The sequence below is a fragment of the Vombatus ursinus genome, unplaced genomic scaffold (genome assembly GCF_900497805.2).
Source record: "Vombatus ursinus unplaced genomic scaffold, bare-nosed wombat genome assembly UNPS02014852.1, whole genome shotgun sequence".
Classification (NCBI taxonomy): Eukaryota; Metazoa; Chordata; class Mammalia; order Diprotodontia; family Vombatidae; genus Vombatus; species Vombatus ursinus.
In genome coordinates this window covers 11,596,464-11,611,744 of record NW_020954630.1, presented here as the reverse complement: position 1 = coordinate 11,611,744, position 15,281 = coordinate 11,596,464, and the positions used below count along the sequence as shown (strand labels likewise).

Sequence of the window (15,281 nt, the reverse complement as noted above, 5' to 3'; positions counted from 1 at the left end):
CGATCCTTGTCTTCAAGGATCTCTACTACTCCACACATCGAAGGTCTTCTACATTATCCTCTATCCTCTCTACATTTTCTCCAATCTCTGAGGAAACAGTAACTTTTCTTCTTCCCAAGACCAACCCTTGATCCCAACAAGGAATTTGACATCTCAGCCACTCTCTCATCCTCAAATTCCTTCGCTGCTGCCTACAAATATGTTCAGGTCTCTCCTATCCTTAAAAAAACCTTTCCTTGGTTTTGTTATGCCCCAATGCTGTCAATCCTGTATCTTTTTTACCCTTTCACAGCCAAACTCCTACGGGATCATATGGGATCACAGATTTAGAGTTGGAAAGAACCTGAGAGGCTATCCAATCCAATGCCCTCATTCTATAAATAAGAAAACTGAGTCCCAGAGATGATAAATAATATGATTAAGGTCACACAGGGAGTAAAAATCAGTCAGAATTTGAACCACAGTTCAATGACTCCTTTCACTTAAACCACTTTTTCCAAAGTTCCCTCCATGTTTCTTAACCTGTCATTTCCTCATTCACCAAGTTGTAAGAGACCTTCCAACCTTATAGTTATTTAGCACTTGTTTTGTATGTATTTTGAATTAATTTATCTGTGTATATGTTGCTTCTCCCCAGTAGAATGAAACCTGTGAAGGTATAGACCATTTTGTTCTTATCCTCAGTGTATTGCACAGTACCTGTGACATAGGAGTGCTCTATCACTGCTTCATCTAGCTGCCTCGACATACATTAGTTGAATTGAATGTCTCTGCTGAATATGTGTGTGTGTGTGTGTGTGTGTGTTCAGATGTAATCTCTCTCCTAAATTCCAGTCTCATATCACAAACTGCCTGCTGTGGATGTCTCCACCTTAAATCCCATCACCATCCTAAATTCAAGTCCAAAATTACCTTCCCCACTTAAGCTATCCCAGTAGCTCCTTGAGGGCAGATACTGTCTTTGTATCCTCAAAATATAGTCTAACACTACATATATGGTAGACCCTTAGTAACCATTTGCTGAATTAAATTGAATTCATTCAAATAGTCATTCATTCACTTATCCAACAAGCATTCTAATTAAATGCTTTCTGCTTCCTTTATTCTATACTTCTGTTTGAGCCTGGGAAAGACCTTAGCTTACAAAGGCTGAGACTCCCACTGCATCTACATCCTGATCTGTATCTTGCCAGATGGCTCCCCAGGAGAAAGTGAGGCTGGTGACTTTGCACAGTCCTACCTCACTTAAATACAATTCACTTGCAAGTCATGACATCACCTTCCTGATTCACGGTCCTCTTCAAATGACAAACAACAATAATAAAACCATTTAAGCCATTCCTACCACCTGACATACTCTTCCCTCAGTCTCAACCCATAGTTATCTTACCCTTATCAATTTCTTATCTTCTAGGCTTAGCACCAGTACCATCAGTTCCATAAATTCTTTCATGAGTATCCTAATCTAAATTCCTATTGCCTTTGTGCCAAGCTAAGCCTGTGGCACTTTATTCATACTGTTTTATATCCAAATTTTCTCAGTGTGTATTATTTTCCTGACTAGATTAAAAAATCCTTGACTATGGATACTTGCTCTATTCATCTTTGTGCCCTGTCCATAGTCCCTAACATAGTCCCTTGTAAACATAGCAGACATTCAATCAATATTTAATGAATCAAAAATGGATAAAATAAGTACTAGAAAATTATTAAAAGTACGTGAACCTGCTGGGTTTGATAGTACACACTTGTAATCTGCTGGGGAGGCTTGAGACCGGTAGATCTCTTGAGATCTGAAGTTTCATGCCATAGTAGAGATAAAGCCATTTGGATGTCAGCACAACACCAATTTAGTGAGCCCCACAGAAGAGAGGAGACCAGACAGCCCAAGTCAACTCCTGGGCAGATCAGCAGTGGGGATAGGCAGTGAGTGAGTGACTGCTTTACTACCATCCTGGGCAAGATAGGGTGATCTATGGGGGGGGTGGAATGCATAAATTTAGGTCCCTAGTTTTGTGAGTGTGACTTCTTTGAAAGCAAGTGCATTAAAGGAGGCAGCCTCTTATAGTGAAAAGAGCACTGGATTTGGAGTCAGAGAACCTAGGTTTATATCCCAGCTCTTCCACATTCTCTCTTTGTGACCTTGTGCAAGTCATGAATATCTTTTGGGTCTCAGTTTCCTCATCTTTGAAATTAGGGGGTTGAATAAGATAATCTTCCAGATCCCTTCTAGCTCTAAATCTTATGATCTTGCAAGTTCATAGTTTCAAAAATATTATCCCTTTTTTTTTTTAAAGGCACATTCCCTAAGGTCTTGGAGCTTAAACCTTCAAAACAGTTGACAGAAGTGATTGGTGGACATGATTCTTTTTTTAATTAAAAAAAAATGATTTTCAGTTCCAAATTCTCTCCATCCCTTTATCCCTCTCCCACCCTCTGAGAAGACAAGAAAAACAGTAACAATTATACATATGAAGTCATGCAAAAAATTTGTCCATATTAGCCATGTTACTAAAAAAAAGCATAAGAAAAATAAAGAAAGTGGGGGGAAATGCTTCAATATGTGCTCAATGTTCATCAATTCTCTCTGTGGAGGTGGACAACCTTTTTCATCATGACATCTTTGGAAAGGTCTTGGATCATTGTATTAATCAGAGTATCTAAATCTTCACAGTTGATTATCCTTACAATATTGCTGTTACTGCATGCAATGTTCTCCTAGTTCTTCTTACCTCATTTTGTATCAGCTCATACAAATCTTCCTGGGTTTTTCTGAAACCAGCCCCCCCATTATTTCTTATGGCACAATAGTATTCTATCACAATCATATACCACAACTTGTTCAGCCATTCTCCAATTCATAGGCATCACCTCAGTTTCCAATCCTTAGCCACCACACACACACACACACACACACACATTGCTATAAACATTTTTGTACATATAGATCCTTTTTTTAAAATCTCTTTGGGATACAGAACTACTAATGGTATTGCTGGGTCAAAGGGTACTCTTAGTTTTATAGCCCTTTAGGCATAGCTTCAAATTGTTTTTCAGAATATTTGGACCAGTTCATAGATCTACCATCAGTGTATCTATTGTAGTGTACCTGTCTGTCCATATCTCCTCTGGCATTTGTCACTTTCACTTTCTATCATGTTTGTTGTTGCTGTCCAATTGTTTTCAGTCATGTCTGACTCTTCATGACCCCGTGGATTAGAATACACCAGGCCCTTCTATCCTTCACTATCTCCCAAAGTCTGTCCAAGCTCATGTTTATTGCTTCTGTGACAAGATCTATCCATCTCATTCCCTGGGTGCCCCCTTTTCCTTTTGCCTTCAATCTTTCCCAACATTGGGATTTTTTCCAATTAGTCCTGCCTACTTATTATCTGGCCAAAGTAGTTAAGATTCAGCTTCAGTATTTGACCTGCCAATGAATATTCTTTGTTGATTTCTTTAATTGTTGATTGATTTGATCTCCTTGCTCTCTAAGGCACCCTTGAAATTCTTCTTCAGGACCACATTTTGAAAGCGCCAACTCTGGCACTCAGCTTTCCTTATCATCCATCTCTCACATCCCTACATTGCTACTGGAAAGATAATAGCTTCAACTATTTAGACCTTTGTTGTCAAGGTGATGTCTTTGCTTTTTATTATGCTGTCCAGATTTACCATAGCTTTCCTTCCAAGGAGCAAGTGACTTTTAATTTCAATGCTGTAGTCACTGTCTGCTATGATCTTTGAGCCCAAGAATATAAAATCTAACACTGCTTCCATTTCTTCTTCTTCTATTTGCCCAGGAGTGATGGAAGCAGTTGCCACAATTTTATTTTTTATTTTTATGTAAAGCTTCAAGTCACCTTTTACACTCTCCCCTTTCACTCTCATCAAGAGGCTTCTTAGTTCTTCACTTTCTACCATCAGAATTGTATTTTCTGTATCTCTAAGACTGTTGATATTTCTTCTAGCACCCTTAATTCTGGCTTTTAATTCATCCAGTCTGGTATTTTGCATAATGTGCTCTGCATGTAAGTTAAACAAGTAAGATGACAACATACAGCCTTGCCGTATTCCTTTCCCAATCTTAAACCAATCAGTTGTTCCATGTTTCGTTCTAACTATTGCTTCTTGGCCTGCATACAGGTTCCTCAGGAGACAAGCAAGATGATCTGGTACTCCCACCTCTTTGAGCACTTGACACATTTTGTTGTGATATACACAATTAAAGGCTTTAGTGTAGTCAATGAAGCAGACCTTTTTTTCTGGAACTCTCTTTTTCTCCATAATCTAGTGAATGCTGGCAGTTTGGTGTCTAGCTCCTCTGTGTCTTCAAAACCCAGCCTTCTCTTCTGGTAATTCTCAATTCACATATTGCTGAGCCTAGGTTGCAGAATCTTAAGTATAATATTACTGGCATGTGAGATAAGCACAATTGTTCAGTAATTTGAATAGTCTTTGGCATTGTCTTTCTTTGGGCTTATGACATAAACTGAGTTTTCCAAATTTACTGGCATATTGAGTGCAGCACTTTAACAGAATCATCTTTTAGGATTCAAAATAGTTCAGCTGGAATTCCCTCACCTCCGTTAGCCTTACTGTTAGCAATGCTTCCTAAGGCCCTCTTGATTTCATTCTCCAAGACATCTGCCTCTAGATCAGTAACCATACCATCACAGTTATCAGTGATGTTAAGATCTTTCTTGTACAGTTCTTTCATGTATTCTTGTCACCCCTTCTTAAGCTCTTCTACTTGTATTAAGTCCCTATCTTTCTTGTACAGTTCTTTCATGTATTCTTGTCACCCCTTCTTAAGCTCTTCTACTTGTATTAAGTCCCTACCATGTTTATCTTTTATCATGCCTATTTTCACATGAAACAGTCCCTTGCTATATCTGATTTTTTTTTGCAGAGATCTTGTCTTTCCCATTCAGTTGTTTTCTTTTATTTCTTTGCATTGCTCATGTTAGCCAATCTGATAGGTATGAGGTAATACCTCAGAGTTGTTTTCATTTGCATTTCTTTAATCAATAGTGACTTAGAGCATTTTTTCATGTGACTACTGATAGCTTTGATTTCTTTTTCTGATGACAGTTTGTTCATATCCTTTGACTATCACTTGAGGAATGGCTCTTATTTTTATAAATTTGGCTCAGTTTCCTAAAAATTTGAGAAATGAGGCCTTTATCAGAGAAATTTGCTATAAAATTTCCCCCAGTTTCCTGTATTCCTTCTAATTTTGGCTGAATTGGTTTTGTTACTGCAAACCATTTTTAAATTTCATGTAATTAAAATTATCAATTGTGATTCCTGTGAGCTTCTCTATCTCTTGTTTGGACATGAACTCTTCCTAATATAGATCTAACAGTTTTTTCCCCACGATCCCCTAATTTGCTTATGATATCACCCTTTATGTCTAAATCATGTACCCATTTTGAGCTTATCTTGGTATACAGTGTGAGATGTTGGTCTGTGCCTAGTTTCAGCCAGACTGCTTTCCAGTTTCCCCACCAATTCTTGTCAAATAGAGAGTTCTTGCCCCAATAACTGGGATCTTTGGATTTATCAAACCCCAGGTTACTTGGCTTATTTGCTTCTCTATATTGTGTGCCTAGGGTATTCCATTAATCAACCACTGTATTTCTTAGGCAATACCAGATTGCTTCACCATTCTTAATAAAAGAGGAAAAGTGTTTAGCCTCCCGCTCTCCCTTCAGAACTCTTCTCTAGGTGCCCTTGGGCAACCAGACCTTTCCTATCACCCGGTATATGAATTGATTTAACCAGTTGTCCTGAGTCTCTTAATTCAGGATTTCCATTGTTGATTCTGCACTTCCTTCTTATAAGCTTGGGACATTAATAGGGAATTTGTGCTTGGAATACAGATGCTACTACTGATAGGACATATTTTCTGCTCATATGGTACTAACCTCAAGGGAATTCAATTTCTAATGCAATATACCTCTTTTGAGTCTCAGAGTGAAGAAAAAAAATTATCATTTTCCTTTAAATAGATGCTTTTTAAAAAGCTTATAGTGTTTATTTAAGAATGATTTAGTTATTTGTTTGTTGAGCTATCATAAACTGAGCCTTCTTTTTAGGATCATAGGACTGATCTGGAAGGGAACCCTTATTTTAAGGATAAGGAAACTGACAACCAGAGAGATAAAGTAACTTCCTCAAGATTACACTGAGGTTCCCTATGTAACACAGTTGGGATTCAAACCCAGGTCCTCTGCTTCTAAGCCCAGTATGGTTCCCATCATAGCTTGGATTTCATGAGAACATGTTTCCATTTCTGTAATGAAACTCAGTAAGAAAACAGGTTTTGATTTGCAAAAATTGGTTTATAGCCAACTTTTCAGTGGCACATCTATATTTTTGAAAGCAAGGTGCTCTGTACTCAAACCACATATTAGACATTTGTTATATGTTACTGGGTAATATTGTCCTTTATAATTCTTCATTTTTCTGTATGGTTCTATTGTGGCTTTTTCCAAGTGGATTCAATCTATTTTAGATTATAGACTCCTGAAGGTCAGCTACTGTGTCTATTTAATTTGTTTTAATCTTGGCTAACACACTGTATGCATATGTATGAAATCAGTAGAATCACATATCTAGAGAAGAAAGTTTTCTAAGAGATAATCTATTCAACTCCCTTCATTTTGTTGATGAGAAAACTGAAGCCCAGAGAAGTAAAGTGACTTACCCTAGGTCACTTAGGTAGTAAAAGGTAGTCAGGATTTGAACCCATGTCCTTTGACTCTAAATCCAGTGCCCTAATTGGATGAAGGTGATGATAATGATGCCATTATTGGATGATGATTATTAACTCCATAATAAATAATCAGAAAAGTTGTTTACTTTGAGGCGTGTTGGCTGGCCAAAACAAATAAGTTTCTTATTGAATATCAATTTAATAAACACATATTAAGAACCCAGTATATACAAGGCATTGCAGTGGGTACTAGAGAGGCAGAAACAAAACCAAAATAATCTCTGTCCTTTAAGAGCCCATTTGACTGGAAGAACTTATCTGTTGATATGATAGTTCAATTGAATGATCAGAAGGAGCTTTTGAGGTGGCAGGAGACCTCCATCCCAGTGTAGGTAGCCAAAAATTGCAGTACCTGGTCAACCTAAAGATCAGTCCTTCAAGAAAATAATGGCAAAGAAGATGATCTGTAGCCCCGAACATAGAAAGACAGCTGGGTTGCACAGTGGTTAGAGTACTGGACTAGAGTCAAGAAGCCCCAAATTCAAATTTGACTTCAGATACTTACAGGCTATATGATTCTGGGCAAATCACTTAAATTTCTCTCTGCCAAAGTTTTCTCATCTGTAAAATAGGGATAATAATAGCATCTATGTCCCAGAATTGCCATGTGGCTAAAATAAGATATTTGTAAAGACTTTTTGCAAACCTTAAAGGGCTTTATAAATGCTATCAGCACTGTTTGTTGTTGTTGTTGTTTTGTTGTTGTTAGAGAGTATAGGATAAGACACTGACAGATTCAGCAGTTCAAGCCTTTAATTGAACTGAGTCATCAGCTCTGGCAAAGTCAACTGACCTGTAATAGCTAGTCATAGATATGCTGATAACCACACTGAATGTCAAGGGGCAGGAGGATGTCTATGCCCTTGAAGAAATGGGCAATTCCCTGGGTTACATGTAGGGAGGCAATATCCCAGACCTCCTCCCAAGAAGAGGGTCAAGATAGGTAGTAGAATGGCAGTGCTGGGCTCTCGATGGCATGGCATCCTTAATCCTATAACCTGACCAGGCAGTGCCAGTGGGCTCAGAACAAGGACCATCCCACAGCTCTCTTAAATGGGCAGTGGAGCTGTAAGACAAGAAGGAGCTAGCCAGAGGCAAAGTCAATCAGATTACTGTCATTCTTAATTTACCAGGACTAGAGCCTCTGGTTCACAGCCCCAGTTACCTTACTGGGGACACACTTTTGTGCATCAGGAGAATTTAACTCAACAAGTAAAATGCAGGCATTAGTAAACATAAGTTAACTTGTTCATACATGTTTCCATTCCTGATTCATACTTTTTTAAAATACTCCAAAATTATTTTAATGGAATCAAAACAACAAGGTGATATAATTTCCATAAAAATCATTGTTGCTGCTTTCCATTAGAGAAAGAGAATAATTGTGTAATTATAAATTTTCTGTTTATACAGTATTTTTGTAAATTATCTTAACATTTACATCTTGACTCTTTCTTTAAGCCTTCATTCACTTAAACTTCTTTTATTTGCATGAGTGAACAGCCATTTCCTCACTTCCTTTATCTTTCTTCTTTTTTTAATTTTTTTACAGCATGTAGTGGAGTTTGGGATAATATTACTTGCTGGCACCCTGCTGACATTGGAGAGACCGTCACAGTTCCCTGTCCAAAAGTATTCAGGCATTTTTACAACAAACCAGGTAAAGTGTGTTTGTGTTGAGAATTCTTGGAGCTCTCCAGAGTGCTCTTTTCTGAAGATGCTATGGATTCTGTAAAGGCAGAAAGAAGCCAGAACATCAGCCCCCTTCGGCATTTACTTACACTGAGTTAAAATGAGAACCAGCATCCAGCTGGATTTTAATAAATGTTAGTTTTAGAGAGAAGACAAAGCTTCCTGCCTAGGGTCATTCACCTCATACAAATCAGAGAAAGGAAAAAGAAATTGTCCAGGAAGAGATCAGCACCAAAATGACCTTTGAGTACATCCCCTTTACCAACAAGGTCAAATGCCTAACTCTATATATCTGTATCTGTTTGCCTATAGTTATACATGCATGCATGCATGTATGTATGTGTGTATGTATGTATATGCATGTGTATTTGTGTGTGGGTATTTATATATATGTAGGAGTGTGTAATTCTGTATAAATATATGTGCATACATACATAGGGTATTTATACATACACACGTAGGAATATGTTCATATATACATACATTTATATCATACACATATATTTGTGTGCCTATACATAGAGACAGAGACACAACACTGACCATAGATAACAATAGCTAAACATTATATAGCACTTTCAGATTTACAAAGAATTTTAAATATATTAAGTCATTTGATGACTCATTACTGCCCTACATGTGAAACAGGTACGGTGGGTATTATTATCTCCATTTTCCTGAGGAGGAAACAGAGCCTCAGAACTGAAATGATTTTCCTAGTAAGTAATAAAGTCATGATTCAAATCTTAGTCTTCTGACTACAAATTCAGGGCTCTATGCAACACACTAGGACCGCCACCACTATAGAGTAGAAGGCAACCAAAATAAGAATGTGAACTTGACTTTAATGTACAACCACTGATCTAAATAAGAGCCTCTCAGTCCATTTCTCTACTCTGACAAACTGGTACAGTTTGAGATGTCAGAATACCATGGAGGGAAGTTCTTCTGTTGACTTTACATGAGAGTGGGAAATGGTAATATGTAGATGGACTGACTCCCAAACATTAGTGATTGGGGAATTTGTCATTTGCTAGAATGCAGGCTTGTAGTTCTTTAGTCAATCAGTTGTTGTCTAACTCTTCATGACCCCATTTGGGATTTTCCTGGCAAAGATACTGGAATGATTTACCATTTTGTTCTCCAGATCATTTTACAGATGAGGAAACTGAGGAAAACAGGGTTAAGTGACTTGCCCAAGGTCACACAGCTAGTAAGTGCCTTGGGTCATATTTGAAGTCAGATCCTCCTGACTCCATGGCCAGTACTCTATCCACTATGCCACCTAGCTGCCCAAAAGGCAGGCTACCACTCACCACCTAGTTTATTGTCCACCCTCAGTCCCTCATTCCACACCTTACTTTAGCTGAAATTTTATCTTTTCTCAGGGCTTCTGCAGAGATTCTCAGTGTTATTATAATCAGGTAAAAAAAAACTGGCTTCTTGGGTCTCATGGAAAATTGAGCATGCCTTAGCAGCAAACTTCAGATGAGCACATCCTCCATTTCTTGTTCTCTCTCTGTATTCCTGCTTGTGTACTATTCCCTAGCGCACGTCCCTATCCTTGCCAGGAAGGCTCTCTAAAGTGATTCAGGTGTTTGTAAGAGGCAACTCAAGTAGCACTTTAAAGCTTGCAGTCTTTATTTATTACTAAATTGTGAGCTCCTTGAAGACTATTTTGCCTTTCTTTGTATTCCCAGAACCCAGCTTAGAGCCTGACAAATAGTAGGCACTTAATAAATGCTTGTTACTTGTTGACTTGTTTGTCTGGGGAAATAAAGGTCAAGTTCTAAGGTCTTCAAAACTACTAGAAAAGATAGAGACATAATTTACTTTCATTTTAGGTAAATAATGAAAGGAAATACTTTTGCAGGGTCAATAATGTTGCGGCTGGTTGAACAGAGGTTGGTGAGGGTTGGTACTGGGGTGAGAGGAAATAGGTAGGATAAGTGGGAGGCCACATAGGGAAAGTTTGGAGATGATAGCACTATATCCCCCACTTCCTCCCTTGCTTCCGTCCTCCATTAGCATAAATCTTAATTGCAGCACATCGGTCTATTGCCACAGGAGCAGCAAAAGGACTTAGAAAATGATCTTGTAGGTTGAGCATATGCTGAGTTGTTGAATCTACCTACATTAAGACCATTGATCATCTCCCAGGTCTGAGAACTTGAGAGTGGCTGAGCTTTTATGAATCTCCATCAAGTCAATAATATTCCTGTTAAACACTTTGGGCTGCAGATTGTTGTTCTAATATTTTTAAATTACTTGGCATCATCTGGGCTCATTCTAATCTCATATCATGGCATTTAAAGGGTTGTTACAAGGGTTCAAAAGCAGTCTGGCAATTTTCACATTGGCTCATACCAAAATATGGGTTTCTAGGTAGTCTTTTGCAAGTATCCAGGCAGAAGCTAGCTGGGGTTGTGAGGAACCTCATGATGCCTGCTGTTCATGCTTTTGTGACTTTGGTTGTCACTTTACCTCACTAAAGCTTTGATTTTTTCATCTGCAAAATGAAAATAATAATACCCCTACCATTGGCCTCATACGATTGACTTACATGGCTTTGTCAACAAGTAACAAGCATTTATTAATCACCTACTATTTGTCAGGCTCTGAGCTGGGTTCTGGGAACACAAAGAAAGGCAAAATAGTCTTCAAGGAGCTCACAATTTAGTAATAAATAAGGACTGCAAGCTTTAAAGTGCTACTTGAGTCCAGATGGGCATCTGGATATACTTTGCAATATTATTAAATAGCCTTCTAATCATATATAACATGATGATTTCTTTTTGCTTTAAAATAAAAGCAATGAATGGCAATGAATTACCTCCAGTTTTGTGGAATCTTTGGAACAACAAAACTGTCTGAACCTCTCTAACTAAATTAACTCATTTAAAAGTAATGACATACTGACAAGGTATCTTTCCAAAATAAAGATTGTAAAATATATATGAAATAGGGATAGAATGGGCCTGTGATTTCACTGATACATACGAGAAAACTCACTCTATCAATGCAGATTGGTAGATCAGCACCTTCTCTGCAACTTATTGTTTTAGAGAGTTAACTGAGGCAGGATAGACAAGGGGAGTTAAGAGGAATCTTTCCTTCACTAGTAGGGAAGCTAGATGCCACAGTAGAGAGAGTGTCAGGCCTGGAATAAGGAAGGCTTCTCTTCTTGAGTTCAAATCTGGCCTCAGACACTTGCTAGCTGTGTGACCCTGAACAGTCATTTAACCCAGTTTGCCTCAGTTTCCTCATCTATGAAATGAGCTAGAGAAGGAAATGGGAAACCACTCCAGTATCTCTGCCAAGAAAACCTCAAATGGGGTCACAAAGAGTCAGACACAATTGAAAGACTGAACAACAACAATAACAAAATCCTTAACTACCAGACCCATTCATTTTCTTCTGAAAGTCTCATGCTTACTCCACTAGCTACAGATGTATTGGTAAAAGTCTAAAATCCAAAGGAACCTGTCATGAGATGGCACAGAGCTGTGCAGAAGGCAATGGACTAATAGCAAGGACTATTATTCAAGCCATTAATGCAATGTGTGATCTTCAATAATCACTTCCTTTTCTGTACCTCAGTTGCTTCTTCAAAATGAGGGGATTGGGGTGGGGGGGAACAGTTAGGTGGTGCAGACACATAACACTCACTAGCTGTGTGACTCTGGGCAAGTCACTTAACCCCAATTGCCTCACAAAAAAGAGGGGATTGGACATGAAGATCTCTAAAGTCCTTAGTAACTCTAATATTCTATGAACCTAAAAGTTCTAAATCAGGGCAGTGATGGGGGGAATCAATTCCACATTCCCTAGGATGATCAATTTACTGTCATCCTTTCACAAAAGGCTTTGTAAGCAAAAAGGCAAACAAAGTCAACAGGCTCTTTTCCCAGCTCCAACCATGCCTCCATACATGGAGGTTAACACTGGTTTTCAAAGGCTGTGACAACAGAGGGTAAGGTCTGACCAGATTTACAAGCTGGGTGGACCCAGTGACAGACTGTGTTAGTTTTCTAAAGATTAGACTAGCTAAATACACAGAAATGCATCAGTAGCAAACTAACCACTAAATAATGAACTCTTTGGCTATGGCAACACATGAAATAAAAAAGGCTTATTTTAATATATTCTTTTTTAGATCAGTCCTTGCTCTTTAGGGGCTTTAAGGGAATTTTTGGTCGTTTAATAGTCAATAAACATTTCTTAAGCACCTACTATGTGCCAAGCACTGTACTAAGTTCTGGGGATAGAAAGTAAAAAAGAAAGCTAGTCCCTGTCCTCAAAGACCTTACAGTAGAAAGGAGAAGACAATGCACAAAAGGAAGATGAAAAGCTGAGGGAGGGAGTTGAGGGTACCCAGCTCAGGGGGCGTGATGGAGAAGTCCCAAGGAGTATAGCTGGGTGGGAATGAAGAAATGGCTTTAATAGTAGTAGTAACTTATACAATTCTTTACAATTTACAAAGAGCTTTCTTTAGAACAATCTGATAAGGCAGATAAGCCAAGTGTTGTCCATTTTATACATGGGAAAGCTAAGGCTCAAAGAAGTTAAGGGGGTTGCTTATATAGTCCCAAAGCTATTAAATTGAAGAGTTGGGACGTGATCTGAGGTGTTCTGACTTTAGGACCAGTTATCTTGCCCCTAAACCTTTTAGGTTGGGGCTCACTGAACAATACACACATCTGGCTAGTTTGAGCTTGTGGGCATAAAACACACCTATATATAGGTCCTACTGGGTGTGCATAGGTAGTTACAAACTGAATCTGTAACTGGGCAGAGTGATTGGAGCTTTCTCCAAGTGTGCCCATATCTGGGGAGGGAGGGTATCATGTACTTACATCCTCTCCAAGGTACTCCTCCAGGCATCTGTCATCATGCCTTGTGGTGGTCTACGACCTGGGCAGATCCTGGTCCTCCTTCTGCAGGGTTACTATTGCCAAGCTAACTCTCCTGGGGCCCATTATCCTCCACCACCTTTACCCATGATTTGGAAGCAGGTGTGCATGGGGCTGCCCACTCTTCCGAACAATTACATCTGAATATACTGCCTGTACTGAATTTGCCTCAAACGCTAGGATTCCTAGTTACAAGTATGTCTCTGACTGCCTTGTGCATTGATATCACCTGTGGTTAGTTAGCTATGTTAGTTAGCTATGGTTAGTGCTCTGCTTTGTTAATGAACTGTGAGGTGAGAGAGGGAAGGTGTTTTGTTGCTACCTTTTGTTTCTACACAGTTGTTTTCTAATATGACCATCACACACACACGTGCGCACTCACACACATCCTAGTAACGAAGGAAAGAATTAAGCTAAATCAACCAATACTTCCACCATGTCTGAGGGTGTAGGGGCAAATTCTTGTTAAGAGATATGATGCATTCATCCAGAGGGATGTTTGCCAGACAATGGAAATTAGACACTTTCATGCCCTTAGTGCTGGGAATCCTTCACTTCTTCATTCAGGTAATAGTATGCTTTCGGGGGAACCTGTACAATGGACTCTAGGTCCCAGAAGCAATATCTCACCCCTCTGTTTTCTAAGAAGGGATGAACTGGGCCTAGACTATTTCTTTGTGAGCTGGTGGTGGGAACTGAGAAGCAAGCTTCCACTGAGTCAAATTAGGAAGTAAAGGTATAACTAATGAGAACATGTGAAGAGTCCCATAAGCACACATTAGCCTTGTCTGCCTCTCAACTTAGAGGGCATTCAGAGTCTCTCGAAATTGGAAGGGGGCTCAGAGGACACCTAGCCCAGTCTACCCTTGAACAAGAAGATATTCTACAAAATACCTGACAAACTGCCATCTACTCTTTTGCCTGGAAACCTCTAGAAGGAAAGAACCCAATATCTTCCAAAGCAATTCAGTCTACTTTGGGGTAGCTACTTTATATTCATTGCGCCCAGGGAAGAATTAAGTGCATTATTCAGAGGACAGGAGCAAGATAATAATCTGAACATCATCTCTCCTGCTATGCTTTTTCCCCCCTCTTGCTTGCCCTTCCCACTTTCTGGTTCTAATGAGAAGCATAATGGCTAGGAGTCAGGCAGCAGGAGGAAGAAAAAGTAGCAGCCAGGTACCAGAATAATAGGCTAGCTTCTTAATTGGCTCCTGAATAATCAAAAGTCAGCAATAAATGTGTTTCTGATTATGACAGGGCAAGTTCTGTCCTTTAAGAGTTCCCATTCTGTGCAGTCTTCAAAGCTCACCCAAGAAGCCATCATTTGTCTGCAGCTGCTTGAAGTATTGCTAATGGGCACACTTTGACAAACTTATGGATTAAATGTCTGAATTTTGTTTTACAGGAAATATCAGTAAAAACTGTACTAGTGAGGGATGGTCAGAGATGTTTCCAGATATCATAAGTGCCTGTGGCTATACTGACCTTGAGGATGATAATAAGGTAAGATATGTTCACTCTCTTCCTTCATGCTTTATTTTGTGCTGTTGCTTCATGTATTTTAAAAACCAGTAGGAAAGTTGGATTTTTTTCCCTCATCTTCTGACCATGTTTAGAGTAGCTTGACTTTCTTTCACTCTGTAACTAATTAAGTACACCCACATTATCTCAGTGATTAAACTATGTAAGATTTCATGAAAACTGTTTGTTAAGGAGTTGACACCCAGCATGTTGGTGCATTCCTGTAACTTCTGCTGCTAGGGAGCCTGAGGCTGGTGGATTGCTTCAGTTTGGGAGTTCTAAGTCACAGTAGGGCTTAGGGCTGAAGCCAAAATGTCTATACTAAGTCTGTTACTAATATGGTGAGCCCGTGGGAGCAAAAAGCCACCAGG

At 39.0% G+C, this 15,281-nt stretch overlaps 1 protein-coding gene across 1 annotated transcript in view; it reads left to right on the top strand.

The window, feature by feature from the left end:
• VIPR2 (vasoactive intestinal peptide receptor 2) overlaps window positions 1-15,281 on the top strand; it is a 144,730-nt gene that overhangs the window by 43,265 nt on the left and 86,184 nt on the right. The window contains exons 3-4 of the mRNA XM_027841043.1: window positions 8,334-8,441; window positions 14,795-14,892. Coding sequence (XP_027696844.1) covers window positions 8,334-8,441; window positions 14,795-14,892 — 206 coding nt within the window. The remainder of the gene's footprint in view (window positions 1-8,333; window positions 8,442-14,794; window positions 14,893-15,281) is intronic.